General features: G+C 41.0%; 1 protein-coding gene across 16 annotated transcripts in view; it reads right to left on the reverse strand.

The window, feature by feature from the left end:
* Nucleotides 1–291: 291 nt before the first annotated feature.
* The window catches only part of ep400 (E1A binding protein p400), a 35203-nt gene continuing 16058 nt past the window's right edge, over nucleotides 292–19436 (reverse strand). For 2 of the 16 annotated variants that reach the window (XM_084389480.1, XM_084389472.1), the window contains exons 23-54: nucleotides 18935–19135; nucleotides 16763–16927; nucleotides 16490–16633; nucleotides 15407–15489; nucleotides 15028–15326; nucleotides 14741–14943; nucleotides 14129–14298; nucleotides 13661–13857; nucleotides 13466–13577; nucleotides 12927–13232; nucleotides 12385–12459; nucleotides 12168–12302; nucleotides 12041–12082; nucleotides 11606–11756; nucleotides 11276–11511; nucleotides 10998–11171; nucleotides 10860–10910; nucleotides 10373–10509; nucleotides 10161–10217; nucleotides 9876–9954; nucleotides 9387–9581; nucleotides 8475–8520; nucleotides 8264–8376; nucleotides 7934–8126; nucleotides 7628–7767; nucleotides 5260–5454; nucleotides 5003–5177; nucleotides 3851–3901; nucleotides 2730–2869; nucleotides 2485–2625; nucleotides 2285–2338; nucleotides 292–1955 (exon numbers count right to left, since the gene is read on the reverse strand). In XM_084389480.1, coding sequence (XP_084245606.1) covers nucleotides 1623–1955; nucleotides 2285–2338; nucleotides 2485–2625; nucleotides 2730–2869; nucleotides 3851–3901; nucleotides 5003–5177; nucleotides 5260–5454; nucleotides 7628–7767; nucleotides 7934–8126; nucleotides 8264–8376; nucleotides 8475–8520; nucleotides 9387–9581; nucleotides 9876–9954; nucleotides 10161–10217; nucleotides 10373–10509; nucleotides 10860–10910; nucleotides 10998–11171; nucleotides 11276–11511; nucleotides 11606–11756; nucleotides 12041–12082; nucleotides 12168–12302; nucleotides 12385–12459; nucleotides 12927–13232; nucleotides 13466–13577; nucleotides 13661–13857; nucleotides 14129–14298; nucleotides 14741–14943; nucleotides 15028–15326; nucleotides 15407–15489; nucleotides 16490–16633; nucleotides 16763–16927; nucleotides 18935–19135 — 4793 coding nt within the window. In that variant the 3' untranslated portion in view covers nucleotides 292–1622. The remainder of the gene's footprint in view (nucleotides 1956–2284; nucleotides 2339–2484; nucleotides 2626–2729; nucleotides 2870–3850; nucleotides 3902–5002; nucleotides 5178–5259; nucleotides 5455–7627; nucleotides 7768–7933; nucleotides 8127–8263; nucleotides 8377–8474; nucleotides 8521–9386; nucleotides 9582–9875; nucleotides 9955–10160; nucleotides 10218–10372; nucleotides 10510–10859; nucleotides 10911–10997; nucleotides 11172–11275; nucleotides 11512–11605; nucleotides 11757–12040; nucleotides 12083–12167; nucleotides 12303–12384; nucleotides 12460–12926; nucleotides 13233–13465; nucleotides 13578–13660; nucleotides 13858–14128; nucleotides 14299–14740; nucleotides 14944–15027; nucleotides 15327–15406; nucleotides 15490–16489; nucleotides 16634–16762; nucleotides 16928–18934; nucleotides 19136–19436) is intronic. The other 14 variants (XM_084389484.1, XM_084389477.1, XM_084389481.1 and 11 more) reach the window with 13 other exon arrangements.

Below are 19436 nucleotides of genomic sequence, written 5' to 3' on the forward strand. Positions count from 1 at the left end.
GCTAAAGATGCTAAACGCCTGTAGAACCATTGCTGCTGGAATAACATGATTTTGTATTGAGCAGGGGAGATGCAATAATGCAATGCATTATCTTTCTGAAATCCCTGTTGGCCAGTGTGCTGACACATATACTGCACTCAGCAAGTCTACACACAGACGTACAGGAATGCATATCTATGGATTCCAGGCAGAAACGTCGACTTAATGTAATCCGAAACCCATCCAGGACAGCTTACTCAATCTAGCTAACAAATACGCACCTGGACAAATAAAGACATCATAAGCCAGACGTGTGTAAAAACATAACACTTTATACAAGTAGGCTGAAAAAAAATTCAATGAATACACAACTACTTTACAAATACAAATGCCGTCATCCCCCTCCCCCCTCTTCTCGTGAGTTATTTACATGTGTTCCAGACCCAACATCAATACAAAAAGATGCATTTATGACCGAAAGCCCTGTCATTATATGATTTAGATACATAGAGGGAAAGTCTTGATTTAAGTCTGTTCATTACTGATAGCAGGCCAACGTAAACACACTAACAGCCAAGCTGAGGTCTGACTCAACTGACAAATGGTGACATTGTTCAAAACTATGCATAAGAAAAACGGAAATACTTCACAGATGTGTTTTCAACAATGACATTTCTTCCAAATCGAAGTTGGGAGGGCGATAATTTCCACAGCTGCCGCTACCAATTAAACGGCTACACTGCAGGATAGTTTTTCTATCAATTTGTTGTTAAATTACATTCTCACACAAACATTTCACACACATCAAGTACACATCACTAGACAATTTGCAGGTGGTATCCATCCATGCAGCTGAACTACAGTGAAAAGAATTTGTTTTAGGGGAGTTTTCATGATACAAACTAATATATTCACTTCTTCTATTGGGAGGGTTCATTCGAATGGGTCACATACATCAAACTAATGGTAGTTGGCCATTTCTACATCCCAAAAGGAAGAGTTTGGTTTGCAGAGCTTCGCTAATCTTGATTATCATCATCAACATCATTAAATGCTTCAAAGTGATATTTACCGACACAAAGGGACAACACCACACCTATTGAAAGAAATATTGGAGGGGACACGCATATAATTTGACTGATCGAACATTATGAATAATGTTGAGACGATCTGAGTTCTTGCGTGCCAAATGAAGTGAAGTCGATCCAAACGCACTTGATCCATGACCTTAATGATGTGATGACATGTTAAACACTGTACAAACAGAGCATGTAGCATGGTAGAAAAAGAACAGGGAGCATTTGACGGCTCGGTCAAATGTATGACCATCAGTTTCAGTATGAAAACAAGCCGCCGTACTGTTGTATAGTCATGCTTTACTTCTGAGGGAGGAGTCTCAGTTAATAAGCCATTAAAAAAGAAACAGCGAAAAAAAGAAGATTGGCCGTAGATTGAGGGCCGTTGGCAGAGTGATGTTTGATTAGCATGAGACGTGGTTAGCTTTTACTTCAAACTGGAAAAAGCTCCATCCAGACAGTCAACGGTGAGTTCCTGTTTAACAAAGAGTCAGTTTTCCCAAAACAAATGGAAAATAAATTCAGAGCCCTATGTTGTGCCCAGGTACTTTCTCCTCCTGCGACCCTCTAGCTGCCACCGCTGGGTTTGGCGGGGGTTTTGGAGCGCATGGCGGCCCCAGTGCGGGTGTTTCCTTTGCCCTGCTGGGGCTGGGGGGTGGCAGCAGCCTGCTGCGCTGGGGTCTCGGAGGCGGGGGTCGCGGCGCTCTGCTGCTGGGCGGGGCTGTGTGGTGGTGGGGTCTGGATTTGAGGCGAGGCGGCTGCTGCCGTAACAACCTGCTGCTGGAGGAGCTTCTGTTGCACCACCTGCGTGGCTGTGCCCGCGGGGATGACCTGCACCTGGGCCTGTCCCGAACCTGCAGCGGGTGCTGCCTGTGTAAGGGCCACCGTCTGAGGCTGAATCTTCATACACACACAAAAAATCAATTCAGGTGTCATAATTCAATGTATCTGAAACGTCTTTACTGTAATAATACTACTGAATAAAAGTATTAATTTGAACAGTAGTATATATTAAGTATATACAATACAAAACAATAGTATCAATCAGCCAACAAGGAAAGTAATTTCAGAGGTTTTATTAAAGATTAATACAAAGACAAGATTTATTTTGTATGGAATAACATGCACAGAGAAACAGTTTAGAATAAAATCAGGAACAAACGCTATGAAAAGACACAAGGTCACTTTCGACTTAATTTTCAAAGTGCACAAAACACCGAAACACTTACCTGTTGAGGTGACGATACTATCTGCTGCTGAACTATTTGAGGAAGCTTAGCGACCTACAAGCAGAAGGGAAAATCACTACAAAGCTGAGCTAGCTACTAATACCACATGCACTACATCGCACTGCAACATTTACATTCTGCTCACATGTGTCAGGCTTCGCTCTTGCGTAGGTGGTCTCTGTAAAAGCGGAACTTCTTACCTGTATCTGCTGAGCTGTCGCAGGTTTCTGCGGCTGTGCGATCGAGGTGGTGAAGAACTGGGTCTTAATGCCGGGCTGCAGTTGAGTGGTGGCGGCGTACGTCACTTTCTGCTGCTGTTGGGCTGTGCTTTGAGCAGCCTGCTGAGTGCCAAGTTAAACAGAGAAATAAAGAGGGAGAAGGGTTGAAGAGACATTTATATAGATAAAGCTTAATTCAAAAATAAATCACATTGGCTGATTGGTACCTTTTGCTGCACAGCAGCCTGTGTTTGCTGTGGCTGTGCTGCCTTCTGGACGGCAGCTTGTGCAGCGGCCTGCTGCTTTTGTCTGTGCAACAGCTGCTGAACTTGCTGCACCTGGAACGGGTGGGTTACCACCTGACCACCTGCACAAACACATACATGCTTAAGATCCCCTAAAAGGTTATTGACAGGAGAGAAAAGAAAGCATGCATCTCCACTGCCATAGTCAAGCTCGCGTTGTCATAAACGGTGCAAAGAAACGGTAGTGTGCCACTCATAATACTTTCATTAAGTCTCTAGGTGATGATAAATAATTAGTTTTAGGGCAGTTCACAATCATTTTTGGCTTTAAATAAACTTAGATCATCAAACGATTGCTGTACATGCAGTGCGGTTTGCATCTAATGTACCTTGTGTTCACAAATAACTCTTTTGAGACCAAATAAATTGAATATTTGGTATAAATTAAGTGCTTTTGAAGCCATGTCTAATCAAGTCAGCAGTATAAGTTAAGTTATAAAGTTTTATAGCATTTATTAATATTTTGAATTCGCTTTTATTTTCAGATTTCATTTTAACCTTAGTTTAAGTTTTAGTAATTTAGTTTTATCTTTTGTCATTTTGTAAATAAATATATAAAATATTTAGCTTCAGTTTATATTTATTTCAGTTTAAGTTTTAGTACTTAACACTTATTTCAGTTAGTTGCCAGGGCAACAACACACTTCATGCGTTTTCTCTGATTGGATAGCTATCCGATCGTGAAAAGACCAGGTGCAAATGCCCTCCGAAACGCATGAGACGGTTTTAAATCTGATCACTCAAACCACTTCAGGAGGTGGTCTGAGACACATTCCAGAAGAAAAACTGGACAAGTGTAAATGCATCTGGTTGTTGAAACCACATATGTAAATCTTACTCCTCCCAAAATGTAAAAAAATAACCGTGTGGGAGCGTGTTATATCCAGATATGACGGCGCAACTGCAACACGCATCCGCCTCATATGAGAATCTGAGTATCTCCTCAGCAAGCCGACGCTCAAACTGCCGCAAATGAAACTGAAAGGCGTCTTAGACGCTAAACAATCATCTTCATTCAAAGTAGTGAGACTAAATTATCTTACCAGTGCTGATGCTGCTCTTTCTCCTATTGCGGTCTTTGATCTTGAGATTAGCTGATGATAAATAAAATGCAGCTATGTTGCTTTCATTCACATGAACTTTGTTAAATTTGCATATAGCGCGGGAATTGAAGATCGGATTTATATTCGTTTTGCAGACACATTTATGTGGCCAAGTGTAAATGGAACATTTTTAACAAATCAGATAGCTATCCGATCAGTAAAAACAGATGTAAACAGGCCCTACGTTATTTCAAATTTACATTTTCATCTAATATTTATATTTTATTTTATGTTAGCTTTATTTAAATTACAGAAAACATTTAATAGTTTGAGTTAACAATAACAACAGTGCTACTGCAACAAGTCTAACTGCCTAGTAGAGCTGCACGATTCTGGATAAATTGAGAATCATGATTTTTTTTGTTTCAAGCAGAGATCTTGATTCTCCCACGGTTTTGAACAGATAACTAAACAAAATAACGTAATTTACTAGAGGTTCCGACAAAATGTTAATTGCTGCAGTCTATTAAAATCGTTTAATTTATCTGAATAAATAAATAAATAATTAAACTGTGAATGAATGATTCAATGACTTATAAATACTTCACTTGTTTCATTACTGGATGAATCAGCAATTTTAAACGAATCTCTTGAATGATTCAATGACAAATACATTTTTAACAGTCGCTTTGTCGCCACCTGGTGGTGTAAAGAGTTAATCGATGCAATCATTATTTGAAGCACTAAGTTACTCTCAAAAAACGTTTTATTTGCTCTATTTTGACCGCTACCGTAGGCATCCGTGTTTTTATCCGATTCCGAACTATAACTCTTATTATAATAAGAATACGTGTAACAGAAATAACAAGACTGTGTTTGAAAAGACTGCTGATGAAGCGGTTTCATACCTATACATGATAACTGCTCTCTCTGGCTCATCAGAAACGCAAACGCAGATTTGAATGTTCCGGTATGATTTTTTAAAAGGTTTAATAGACAATGGCGAATCGTTGTCATTTATAAACAAGATCGCATGGGTGTTTGAATCGAGATGGCGATCTTTTAACGATTAATCGTGCAGCTCTACTGACTAGTAAGTGTAACCCTTAGCAAATAATGTCATTCTCCACTTGTTTCAGAGCAAGCCTGTACCTGTTTTCTGCGTCTGTCCGATGGCGACACTAATGCCGGCCACAGTGACAGGAAGGGTCGTGACTCCGGCGGAGGAGACCACAGCAGGAACTGAGACTACAGGAGGTGGTTTGGTCAGAGTCACCTGGGCGGTTTGACCCTGAGTTTGAATGGATCCTGGGGCTGGGACACGTGTCTGAATGAAAAGACATATAATGATTATGCACCCAGATGTATGTGAAAGGTTTAGTCCTAGGTGTGTGTGTTTGTGTGCTTACCAGTCTGGCCACCTGTAAGTTGGTGACAGTAGTTCCAGTGAGCACAGCTCCCGCTCTGGATGCAGCGACTGTAGCTATCTGAGGGTTGCCTGTAGCCGCTGGTGTGGCGTGAACCTGCTGCGGCTGCTGAGTCGATGCAGCCTGCTGACCTTGAGCTACCGCCGCCATCTGCAGCTTCTGCTTCTTCAGCAACTCCTGGAGAGAACCAAATGTTAAAAACATGACTAAAAAGAAAGTAGTAAACACTGCAACCAATGGTGTAATCAGTTAGCCTAGAAATCGAGATGCACCCTAGCGGCAGCAAAATTTATTTTGCAGCCAGGGTAGTCTAGCAACTCTCCGTTGACTTTCGGAGCTGTAAAAACCTATATTGGGTCAGGCCAATCACATCGTGTATAGATTAGGCGGGGCGGGCTTAACATAATGACGACAGAGTTGTGACGGTTCCCTGCTACTTGAAAACAAAGAATGGCTGCTGCTGCTGGCGAACAGTCTTTCGAATCGGCTTTGGCCGCGACTCTGGAGGACTTGGAGTTAAGTTTTTCTTTGAGAAAAGAGCAAAGAACGACACTTAAGGGGCCGATCACACCTAACGCGTTTTTTGCAGTGAGAGGCGCCTGTTTTCAATTGGTTTCTTATGGCAGCGAGCGTTCTGCGCGCTGTTTATGCGCCTGCTGCGCCTCGCGTTTTTGAAGTTGAAAAAAAAGCAACTCCGAGCGGAAAAAGCGCCCGACGTCATCGCGTTTTTTTTCACTGTCCAATTAAATGAAGTGAGAGGCGGGCCTTCCGTTTTAGTGATAAAAGCTACAGTTGCCTGAACGCCAGGAGAGTGCGACGATGGAGGATAAACTTGTGGTGCTCTCGCAGGTTACCAGGAGCTTAACGACTTCACGACCGTAACTACCACAATGTTAACAGAAAGTAAATATATTTAATAAAAGGCTGATTTGACGTTTACTTGACTGACAGGATAGTTGTTTCAGTGGTTGCCTAGCAACATAAAAAACGCAGCGCACTGCTCGTTCTGTGTGATGGTAAAAGCTGTGCACCTCGCGTTTTCGAACCTGAAAAACGCGTTAGGTGTGATCGGCCCCTAAGTCATTCTTAAAAAAGGAAGATGTGTTCGTAGTTTTGCCAGCCAGATTCAAAAGTTGAATCTAGCAACTAACGTTAGCTCTGCTGTTGGGAAAACGCTCTGGTTGGTTGAAGCGCTGTCCTATTGCGTGCAGAGTGAATTTGAAAGACAGCCGTTTATCCCGCCCCTCGGATTGAGCCGTGTCTATGGTGAGTTGCCAGACCTGACATCTTGATGTAGGTCTGGCTTGCCAGGCTAGTAATCAGTGCCCTGGTAATTATATTTTCTCCAACATAGAGCAGTTTATGCTAAAATGCCAAATATTGGTCAATATATTGGTTAAAGGCACCTGTTAACTAGTTATTATAAAGGATAATTGGAAACATGAGGGTTCATTCCTGACAAACAACATGGAGGAAAGGTTTAGCAACACCAAGCAATTCTGTAATTGCATCTAGACTTTCTTCACCATAGTAAAACGTCAAAAGCAGCAAAAGCAAGTCAGATATGGCCAGTGTTGGGGAAGCTACTTGGAAAATGTAGTGAGCTAAGCTAGCAGTTTCTCTACATTAAATGTAGCTTCACTACACTGAAGCTACCACACTGGGGAATGTAGCAAACTAAGCTACAGCAATATGGCAAAAGTAGTTTACTACATCTAAGCTATTTTTCCAAATTTAATTTTTATATTGAACCAAATTCATTCCAAGTCAGTGCTATCTCAATGATCAATAAAACCATCAGTCAAACAGGCATAATTTGTCAGTTCAATTGTTTATTGAACAACTGTTCCAAAAAAAAACGATATAAAACCATATAACTATATAAAACTAAAACAAAACCAGGTGTCGAGAGTGTGTGCATCTTTTTCCATTAAGTTAATTTCTCACGTGTCAGCCCAAGGATTGAGATTGGTACGTGACGTCACCATCCGGAGCAGAAGGTGGACCATGCCAATGCACCCAAAAGCTGGTTGTAGGCATTTCAAATTCCGTTTTATTTTTTTTTATTTTTTTTCTGGACTCCCATTTTAATGGTTAAATTAAATTTTAGTAATCAAAAAGCATGAGCTTGAGCTTTAGAAATGCTTGGGAAAATGTAGCTTGTGTGGACACTACCGCACTACTTGATCAAAAAAAAGAGCTTCGCTACTGAAAAGCTATTTGATTCAGAAAACAGTGACGTTACCACCACGCCACTGAGAAATGTAGTTAAACTAATAGCGACACTACCTTTAGCAACGCTATTTCCCAACACTGGATATGGCATCTTCCATACTAAGAGTATGCGTACCTGCTGAGGTTTTCCTACTGCTTTGATCTGTGGAGATGTAGCCTGTGGTTGTTGTTGCTGCTGCTGTAATTGTTGCTGTCGGAGGAGCTGGAATTGAGCTTGAGTGAGTTGCTTACCCTGAGACAACTGCATACCTGGAGCTAGAGAAGCAAAATAAATGGTGTAAAAACACAACGATGGCAGACAGTCCAGCTAATTATGGTTATATTAAAAAACAAACAATGCGGAAGTGTGACTCTCTGAATCGATTCGCCACCAGAGAACCCAAAACACGCATGGCTTCTCTAAGGATGGCATTTGGTCTACCTGGAGCCACCAGCGTGCGTGTTTGGGACTGACCCGGAGTCAGATTAGTGGACACCACAGCTGATGCGGTCACCGGCGTAACGGCTCTCACGCTCTGACCCGTCGCTATGGTAACGACCTCTGCTGGGGCAGCTGTTGTAGGCACTGTTCTCTGCTGAGTGTGAACCACCTGAGCTGTGGCCGTTCCTGCCGTCTGCGGGAGCAAATATTTAACAAATAAACAGAACGAAGTGGTACAAATGAAGAAAAACCTACACAACAAAATAATAATGAATTGAGTCAATTCATTTTAAATCAAATGTGTGCTGTATGAGGGTGGTCAGGACTCACAGACAGGGCTCCAGGTATGACTGGAGATGCCAGACGTTTATTCCCCTGGAACTGACCGGGAGGAACTCCAGCCACAGTGTTTACAATCACATTCCCACTCACTGTAGCCGTCGCTGAAGTTTAAATAGAAATATACATGAATGAGCACTCATGTCAACAGCACTCACAACTGTAGCAACAAGCAGTTAAAAGTTGTGTAATGTGATGATACCTGGTTGGATGCTTGTGCCCACTGCAGTGGTCTTGATAGCTCCAGTCTTGAGAACCAACAAAAACAAAACAATATCAACTTATTAAACCTCAGTAATCGTATATAACAATCTACTGTTCAAAAGTTTGGGGTCAGCACAGTTTTAATTGTGAAGAAATTAATACTTGAGGTTGCATTAAATTGATCAAAATTGACATTTATAATACTACAAAAGATTTCTAAGTAATATAAATGCAAAACTTGTACATCACGGTTTGTACAAAAATATTGAGCAGCATATTGAGCTGTTTGATAATATAACAACAACAACATTAGCTACATTTCCATTACCCTTCAAATTGCGCAAATTGAAATTGAAAATAGAAAATAAAGACAATATAAATACGTAAATTTCGCAAAAAATCCCATTTATCGCAAAAAAAGTTTTTACGCTTGTATGAGGTGGTTTTTTAGACAATTCTAAATACGTAAACCTACCAACATCTGTAACCATGATTTTTGGAATGATTTATCATTATAAAAAAAAAAAAAAAGTTTTAGTCGCATAACATCGGTTAATGGAAACGTTGCCATTTCGCAATAGTTTTTTTTAATCGACATTTAGAAAATAATGGCAAAAGTCTTGCGGAAAAATGGAAACCAGGCTATTAATAATAAGAAATGTGTCTTAAACATTTAGCATATTAGAATGGTTTCTGAAGCCTTGAAGAGCATTTAACTTCACAAATCTTACTAACCCCAAACTTTTGAATGTAAGTGTATATATGAAAAACATAGGTGTTCTATAGAAATGGCTAAGACCTGGTATTAACATTCACTTTGTAATTGTAATGGTAATTTACAGCTATATACAGGTGTATGCAAGGTGTATGCCAGTGTGACATTTAACATGCAGTATTATAGGAGTCTAACCAGCACAGCGGTGTTGGGGACTGCTGCTGCTCCGGGTTGGTTGGGCTGAGGCACTCCGGTGGCCTGTGTGCCTGCAGCAGTGGCCTGTGGCTGGGCTTGAGTCTGTGCGGCAGCTCCCTGAGGCTGGGCGGCTCCTGTAGTCTGCTGCTGTTGTTGCTGGGCTAATTGCTGAGCCCTCTGCTGTTCGGCTAGTGCCTAGGGAGGAAAAGAAAGGAGGGTTGAAAACAAGCAGCAGTTAAGAAACATTATAAATAAAAGTTTGGGGTTGGTAAGATTTTTTAATGTTTTTAAACTTTAAACTTATGCAAAGCTACATTTATTTGATCAAAAATGTTAATATTCTGAAGTATTACACATTTTTTTTATTAATTTTAATTAAAAAACAACAACATACTGATCCCAAAATTTGATCGGTAGTGTATATGTATTTGATGTGCAACTCAAACTGGAAAATGGATGTTTTTAAGCAGTTCTCAAACTAAATCACACCTTCTTCTCTTTCGCGATTCTCTCTGCTCTCTGAGAGGCAACCTGGATAGGAGGCAGAGGCTTGTCGTAGCTTATCCCGCTGTACACACAAAGAAAAAATGAGATGCGGTTTAAACATAAATGATTATCAAATGTGACTAAATATGTACAATATATTGAAGACTGTATCTGCCAATATTGAGCTTTTTTTTTTTTATGATCAGTATCAGTCCAAAATGTCCAATATTAGAAGTTGATAACTTCAGGACATTTTGTACAAGCACAGCGGCATGTCAGAGTCAATACCTCTCAGCCAGCACAGAGGCATGCTTGGGGTTCTTCTGGAATGGATTCATGCCCAGTCTAGAAACAAAAACACCCAAAAATTATGAAGAGGATTCCATTTTTGCTTTGACAAAATTACAATCAAATATTCTAAAAAAAAGTTTTTTGCATCATTCAAGTTGATTTGAATGTTTTAATTGTTTTAATGTGTGTTGGACACTGCGTACACGTACAGTGGTTTTATGGGTGGGCTCCTCTTGCTAGCGATGATTTTCATTAGCTCAAAACGGCTGTTGTACAACTGGATCTGTGTAGCGTTGTCATCCTGTGTGTAGATCTGACATGTGCGCAGAGGACGACTGTTCTTGGACTGCGCAGGAAAGGAAGCGTTACCAAACCAAAACCAGCCAATAATACATAAAAAATTTCAATTCAGTTCAATTCAATTCACATTTATTTGTATAGCGCTTTTCACAATACACATCGTTTCAAAGCAGCTTTACAGAAAATGCATAATGTGAGTCCACATTCCATTTAGAGTGATCTGTTATCAGAGGTAACTGTCTAAGTTATGTATTTCAGAAATGTACATATACACATCAGTTAGCTAAAAAAATTATTTAAACAATGTAATAATTTAGGGCAAAAACAATGAGCTCTGCAGTAATTAGAAACAATCTTTACATTGTTTTTTTGTTTTTTAATTAATGTTTTACATACCTTATAAATGCTCTTGGTCTTGTTCTTCTTAGGGTTAGCTTCATATATTAGCTGTAGGACAATAATGTCACAAAGAAAATGTTAAAGAAAATAAAAAAAGAGAACTCACAACCAGGTGATACTGATACAATCTCTCACCTTGCCCTCCTCTCTTGGAATGATGACGTTCTCGTAGCGGCTACGGCATTGCTTTGGCGAGCGGTAAATCCTGCTGCAGGAGTTGACCACATCGCTCACCAAGTCCCAGTTAGGAGTGTGAGCTGGAGACACGATGGTCAGGTTCAGAGGAAGTTCCAGTAACTGCTTTACAGCCTGTGAAAATAGGGGGAAAGAGAATTACAACCTCAGCTTATCCATCCAACACACAACTGTGTGGTCATAATACTTATGAAATGATACCGTGATTGATCTAGTACCTGCAGCAGGGCCCAGTCCTCACTGATGAGCCACTCAGGGTTGTCCTGTCCGGCCTCCATGGCTGGTTTGAGCAGTGAGGGAAGAGGTTTGGCGAAGGGAGCCTGTTGCTTCAGAGAGAAGTTCTTTTTCTGATCTTTGCCTTCCCGCCTTACCTTGAGCAGACTGGCCTTGTCAAAGAGAGAGCGCGGAGGAATCACTGATTCTCCATGGCCCTTCTTTTTCTTACGTCCCAGAGCTGACGAGAGCGGGGAGAGAGAAAGAGAGAGAATTTAGCATCTGTTTGAGCACAGTAAGTTCAGACGTCGGCAGCGTTTCTTGAGCAGTCAAACCTGATGGGTCCATGTGTCTCTTGCGCTCTTTGCGGACGTAGACCGGGGGCAGTTTGGACTCAGGCATGGGCGCAGTGTCATACATGAGGCAGATTACAGAGTCAATGTAGATATCATTATCATCCTGCGGAGGAGTTGGGGGAGTCCACAGCTACAAAATAAAGCAACAGTAAGAGTTAGAAACAATTTTCAGGCTTTCTGATTAAATATTGGGGTGAATCTCAGATTTGTTTTTTTAAGAATTTCACACCAAAATCAAAAACTAATAAAATGTATTTATCTAAAAAATTCAAAATAAAAATACATATCAGGCCAATTTTTAATATCCTTCGGGTTTTTGGCATATATATATATATATATATATATATATAAAAATGTGGGGTTTTTTGTGAGATTCGCCCTAAACACTTTAAAAGTGTGCAGTCTTCAACTTACCGGCATTAATTCCGTCTGTCCATCATTCTCGAACACATACTCCTGTAAAGAGGATAGGGAAAAGTTATCGAATCTACACTACATGACATAACTTCCTACTGAAAAGCACATTAGAATATATTTGTACCATGTTGTATGCGTCCTCTCTGGTGTAGGTGAACAGATCCTCCTCATCTTCTAGGATCATTTGTTCCTCTTTCTCCACCTTCACTTTCTGTTGCTGCTGCAGCTCCCAGCCTCTCTTAGCAGCCTCTATGCGCTCCTGCAACTCACACAAACACTGACAATTAAACAATCTGTATTGAAGTATTTACAGGGTGGGCATAACACAGTCATTTTCATACCTTTATAACCTGTTCGTCCTCGCTGATGTGCAGATACTCCAGATAGTGCAGTGCGTATCTCTCAATAGGAGTCAGCTAGACAACACACCACAAACTTCCATCAATACATCACATCTCTTCCTCATTTTTCGGAATGTATTTTTATGTGTCAGAAATGTATAGTTTAAAAGTGTGGGGTCAGTAAGATTTTTACTAAATAAAAGTACTTTTATTCAGCATGGATGCGTTAAACTGATCAAAAGTGATAGTAAAGAGAAGACATTTATAATTTTACAGAAAGATTTCTATTTCAAATAACACTGAAAAAAAATGTATCACGGTTTGCACAAAATAGTAAGCAGCTTAACTATTTTTAACAAAAATAATAAGATTTTTTTCTTGAGCACCAAATCAGCATAATAGAAAGATTTCTAAAGGATTATGTGCCACTGAAGACTGGAGTAATGATGCTGAAAATTCAACATTGCAACAATGTTCAAGGCATAAAAACATGTACAAGATCAAAGAAACGTTCAAGAAACATGAATTTTCTATAACCTCACCTGCTCCATCACTGCCGCCAGCTCCTCTAACTGAGACGTCTCCTCTCTCATCCCCTCCTCCACATCAATCTCTTTCTGGCCTCCTACTTCCTCTTTATCACTTTTCACATCTCTGTTTACCTCCGTCTTCTCCTCCTCATCTTCATATTGGGTGTCCAGTCGGATGGTATTCAGGGCCTGGATGTAGGGTCTGGCCACGTGAGGGGGGATGGATTCAGATGGGGAGGGCTCCTGGTGGAGGACCACAAACTCTTCCACTTTCTCTCCAGAGCCAGCCTCTACCTCAAACAGATCCTGAATGGTGCGCTGTGAAAGGCCAGCACATATTCATAATGTGAGCATTATGTGGCTTGTGAGAGTCAGGCTCTGTTCCCAAACCTAGTGAGCTTCCTATATAGGTCACATCCTGACTGAAATGTAATCTCATAACTTACTAGGTTTTGAAACCGTCCCTCAATGTAAAAGATTACAGTAATCGCATGACCGTAAAAGTGCAAGATTGGGTGTACACAAGTAAACGCTTGTACATGTGTGTTTACCTGAGTTAAAAAGGCCAGAGTGTAGTCCATCCCCTGTGCAGCTACCTCTCGTATAAGGTCTTTAGTGCCATTCTTCAAGAGCTTCTCCTCAATGGAGTTCCCGCTCTCCAACCTGACAGAGCACAGCATCAGTATAAAAGCTTACAAAAATAAACCTGACAAGTAACTTAAATTGAATTTGTCCATCGGTCTGACCTGTATATGTGGATGTCTTTGGAGCGACCGATCTTGTCACACCACTCCTGCGTGCGCATGTCCATGCTGGGATTTAGGTCTGTGTCGTAAAACACAATTGTATCTGCGTCAAACACGTGACCCATGGCCGAGCAGCAGCGATTGGTCAGGATGGTGCAGAAGATCTGTCTGTTGCGGTTAAACCTTTTGACCTGCACCTGAAATCAAACGGGACACAACAAGATAAGTTAAGCATTGCATTTTCAATACAAGATGACCAAGATCACATAGTAGTGGTGTTGATGGTGTTTAACTGGTATGTAAGCATCCCTTTGAGGCTCTGTGTGGAACTAAATCAAAAAGGCATGGAAGAACACTCAATGATATGGCCTTTCAATTATAGCCCAGACACCATTACAGCCTCAGTGGGACCAGGACCAGCCAGAGCAACAGAGAGTAACAGTGACTATATTACTCCAGGTATCTTACCCTTCTCTCCTCCAGTGACAGACTCTCATCCAGCCGTACATAGGTGAGGTGATGGTGGTCTAAGAAGGCCTCCAGTATGTCTAGCATGCTAGCCATCTGGGTGAATATCAGAACTCGTCTGTTCTCGACGCTCAGCTTCTGCAGCAGGATGGACAGCGCTTCTAGTTTTCCTGCAATCAGATACAGGAACATTACATCAAAATGAATACCATTATAATGGTTTTATTTTATACTTTTTTTACAGCTGGTTGCAGCCCAAGATTGCCATGCCATATTATTTATTTGTTTTTTTCCATGGGATTCTGTTATTGCGGGATTATCCAAGTTGGAAAAGAAGACACAATCTGACAGTTTACAACTGGGTAAAATAAGATGCAAAAGTGGGCCAAACTTTATACTGATATTTATGGATAATAAAGGTGACTAGTTTTTTTTTTTTTAAATGTAATTTGTTACTGTGATGCAAAGCTGAATTTTCAGCATCATTACTCCAGTCTTCAGTGTCACATAGGATGGATAGAAGAATATACAATTATATGCTCAACTAAATATCAATAGTATTCATAAAATTAAAATCTGAAAGAAAAAGAGCTGAGGTGCTGCTGTGCATACCTGAATCCATCTCAAGCATGTGTATATCAGGGAAGCTGGTGACAGGAGGACAGGCTAAGGTCCGGATCTCTGCGTTGTGTGGAGCAGACGCTTCCTGTAGCAGGCGCCTGAATGATTTTTGTGCTATACTGTAAAATGGTGGAGGATTAGACGCATACAGCTGAGGGGGTGGAGCCACAGCAGCGGGAAGTATGCAGGAGAACCTAAAATATAACAGGAAGCAGAATTAGATCACGAAAAGCTCACAAAACTGCAACTCACAAAAGAGTTCATAGTCAAATCCAGACCTCTTCAACAAGATGCATGCTGCCGCCTCCTGCTCCGTGTTGGAGAGAATCGCTGAGCGGAGTGGAGCCACTGTGGACACGTATGTCTGCTGAGCCCTGATGCAACTGTCTCTGCCAACCCAGGACCAGCGGGAGTGCTGGGGAGCGGGGAAGGCCGGTGGAGGGCGTCCCTCATAAATGGAGCAGGTTTTGATTAAGTCTGAGCCATACAGCACAGAGCGCGAAGACCGCCGTTCGTTCGCATGAAATAAACTAGCCAGACGCTCTTTCAGCTGCCTGTTTCTTTCCTCACTTGACTCCTAAAGAGACACAGAGACAAGGTTCTATTCAACTATTCAATGGACGTCATTATTTCCTTTAACATGTCTTCCAAACTTACCTGTGTTGTGGCGTTAGCTGAGTGTTTAGCGTTTGTTTCCGTGTCTGTGGTAGCTGGAGTGGCTGTGGTTGCCATGTTGGTTGCTTTATGGAAACAGGCAGAAAGAGAGCTAAAGTTTAAATGATCTAAGACAGCAGTAGAATATCACATATTTAGGTCAGTGGTTCTCAACCAGGGGGCCGGGAACAACTCAGCACACTTTCAAAGGGGCACAAAATGGCTTACATTTTTTTATTCGACTGATTTCGAAAATATCTAGAACTGAAATAAATAATAAATACAATAAAACTTTCATTTTTAAAATTTCTATAAATATAATTTTGCCTAGCAACGTCAAGCTCTAACATTTAATAAGGTAGAGTTACAAAAAAATACAAGAGTTGCATAAATACAAAAAAAAGTAAAATAAAAACTAAACAAAAAAAGTAAAATACAGCAGTTAAGATTATACAAGATACATTTACATATGACACAAATTCTAAAACTTTTTTAACTAAAGTTTTTAAGTGAGCTTACTACATAAAAATGTTGTCTACTTGCATTTAATAATCAGGCAGAAATTGTCTATTAGTGATTAAAAATAATTTTATAAAAGCTTATAAAATCACAAATAACTCGAAAGGTCATGTAAATTAATTGAGCATTAGGAGGGTGAACCCTGAAAAACAGAGCTCTTGAAATTTGTGGAATTATGTAATTAGATTATTTATTTGAGTTTTTTTGCATTTTATTTTCATTTAGCACAATTTGTGGGGAGAGAGAGGAATGGAATCATTCAGGAAATCATTTTACTATAATTTTATGTTAAATTATACATTTTATTTGTTATCTTTTAATTATACCATTTTTTTTTTTTTTTTTTTATATAACCAGTCCTATTTGCTATAAATAACAACAAACAAACATTGAAAACAAGTAGCTAAAAGCAGGTACTGCAACAATAAGTTGCAGAAACATTTTAACCTACATGGATGTCCTTTAAAATGTCCTTTTGTTGTCAAAAAGGTTGAGAACCACTGATTTAGGTGATGGTCGATCACTATTGAGAATAACAATCAGCTTTAAGATGGAGCAGTGTCTCACCTTGTGGTGTGGAGGTGGCAGAGGGTGGCGTGCCTGAGGAGTTCTGGACAGGCACAGCCTGGGGCACGGTAGGCATCACCATTGGTGGTCCCTGTGGCCTGAGAAGAGGCTGTCCGGGGGCTGACACAATCTGCAGGATGTTGCCTAATGCAGACACATACATATATAAGTGTCGCATTAGGCCACTGAACACACATAAAATCAACTGGCACAAGTGATTGAACATGGCAATGAAATGAGACAGAGAGAGGATGAACACGGGCTGGACATTACCGAGTGTACCTTGGAGCTGCAGGGGCTGGCCGGTGGTGAGCTGCCGCAGCTGACTCGGGGACAAGGTGAACTTGTTTCCCTGGAACTGCAAGGTCACAGGGGTCTCTGGCTGGGTGATGCGGCCCTGTCCAACTAACTGAGCAACCTTCACCACATCTCCACCTTCAGTAGGGAAAAATTACTAATGTTAAATTACTGTGCAAAGCAGCTAAACATTTCTCTGAGAAAAACAAACCAAAAACAAAAAAAACATTTGAGTTAGTTTCGGGGTGAGGACGGAAAGAAACATGCGTGACCAGGGTGTGTTAAACGAAAGACACTTTCACAAACAAAACCTTACAAATAAAAACCTGAAACAAACAAACTGAAATCAGTCTGACCTGTTTAGCAGAGCGAATAAAAGTGGGTGCAAATCTTTGTTCGTTTAAAAGGTTTTCCATGTAACAATAGTTACATGTGACATGGGGAGCAGCCCCCACAAGCCTGATGCTCTTTTCACCCACAGAAGGACAATAGCCGTGTTTCCACTGTCGGGCCAAAAGTGAGCGTGCTAGTGCGTGCCAGGGCCAGTAACGTTTCCACTGTCACGTCCGTGGCTTGATAGTGCCTCATCGGGGATTCCTCTAGGTCAACGACCAGGGGTTTTTAGCCCGCCAAATACCTTGGTCCAAAGCTGGCCAACTGGGGCTTGAGGAGTGGTCATGAACAAAGGCAGAGTTTATCGGAGTCAGGAGATGGTCAACACCGCTGCTCATTTCCCATGTTTTTATATCAAGCTACCAGCTAACAAAAACTTTGAAGACATTGAAAACAATTTTTAGCTCTAAACCCACTTTCAGACACCAGCGAGTGTATGAAATCATTTCTGATTGCAATTCGATGGGGATTCTGATCACAGTATGATGCAGAAATGTATTTATATGCAATGCTAAAGGATACTTATGCTAATCATTGCCATTATAAATACACATATGATTAAGATTAAGACCAAAGACAAATCATATGCATGTATTTATTTGGTTTCATCTCTCTCTTCCCTGTGCCGTTGTTTATACTGGACTAATGCATCCACATGGCATAAATTACATATACTCCGGTTACTCATATAACTCCTGTTTTCTGTCTGTGAGCTCCCTCTGCTCTAGCTGAAAGGATAACAGTATAGTGAGACATGAGAGATGTAATTCTTACTAAAGAAATGTGACATAAACATGATATTTTATCAATATTGTATCACAGATAAACAGAAGCAGGTGCAGCTGAATTATGCATGCATGTTCTCTTTTTATGTGAGATAAACACCAGTTTGATTCAGAATGATTGATGTGCACTCTGACAGTAATTTATTCATTTGTGTCAGCTGCAACATTTTCCTTGTAAATCATTTGTCAAATATCGAGTCTTAAAGTCTTTAAGCAAAGACCAAACGTTCACTTCTTTGATGTTCATTTTGCGATCAAGCAGTAGCGCCGCGGGGCTACTGCTACGACAGTGGAAACGCAACTTGATTTTGGCCTCGTGGCTCAAGGTCCGAGGCTATTGGCCCCACCCAGCTCATTTTTAGCCCTAGTGCGCCCTGGCCCGACAGTGGAAAAACGGCTAATGAAATAAACGGCTCTGAAGAAAAGCTGCACTGAAACGATAGGGAGGCAAAACCATATTAGAAAGCTTCTGGATCATCCCTTCAGCTGAACTGCACAAAAAACAAAGAGATTAGTCATTAAAATGCAGAACGGAAACCAGAATAAAGGGAAGGGAATAAATATGTCCAAAAAAGAAGTGAAAATCTGGAGGCAGCGGGAGCAGTCCGGAGAGAGATCTGGTGGACTCATGCTTGTTTACGAAGGGTGAGGAGAGAAACCACCGTAGGTCATCTGCTGAAGCCAAAGATTTTTACACTTCAAATCAGACTGGAGATATGCCAGCAGACACGGTGTCGATTTGTTTGCAGACACACTACGGGTTGAATTTTCACCATTAGTTTCTCTGGTGGAGGTCTGTATGAAAGCTAGCCCACTTCAGCAGAGACGTACCGTTGTCTCTGATCTTTACTCAGGGTGTTTACTGCTGTGCTTGAGCGCATGATAATAAGAAAACGTTTAAGTGCAGGTGCACAAGGGAGAGTGCAGAGGAGAGGGCCGATCTGCTGTCGGTGATGGGGAGGCCACTTACTAGGCAAGCGTGCCTGGGCCTGGGAGCTGAGCACCAGCCTCTGGGTTACCAAACTGGGCTGGAGGGGGTGGGCGGCAGGGGCGTGAGGGGTCACAGCAGGCATAGCAGTGACCCCGGTCACACCCATAGCCAGAGGGGTAGAGGGGGCGTTAGGGGTGGCTCCCGATAAGAGTGGTCCTGTTGAGCTTTTGATTGCGGAGACTAAGGAAAAAGAGGTGGAGTTAACAATCTCAACAGACCACTCAAAGTGAATGTAATGGGGGTGGAAGATTAAAGAAAATCTGTTATTTGGGACATACAATCAATGTTATATTATTTATTATATTATACAGATGTTTGTTGAGTGGTGCTTGCCACAGTGCTAGAAAGTTGCGCAAGGATAAACTGCATTGCTATGTGATTGCTTAAGATCACCATGAAATCAAAATTTATGGAAAGATGCAGTGTTTATAATAAATTATTTATCCATGCGCATTATTTATGTTAAATACCTTTGTCCTTC

The sequence above is a fragment of the Rutilus rutilus genome (genome assembly GCF_951802725.1).
Source record: "Rutilus rutilus genome assembly, chromosome: 19".
NCBI lineage: Eukaryota > Metazoa > Chordata > Actinopteri > Cypriniformes > Leuciscidae > Rutilus > Rutilus rutilus.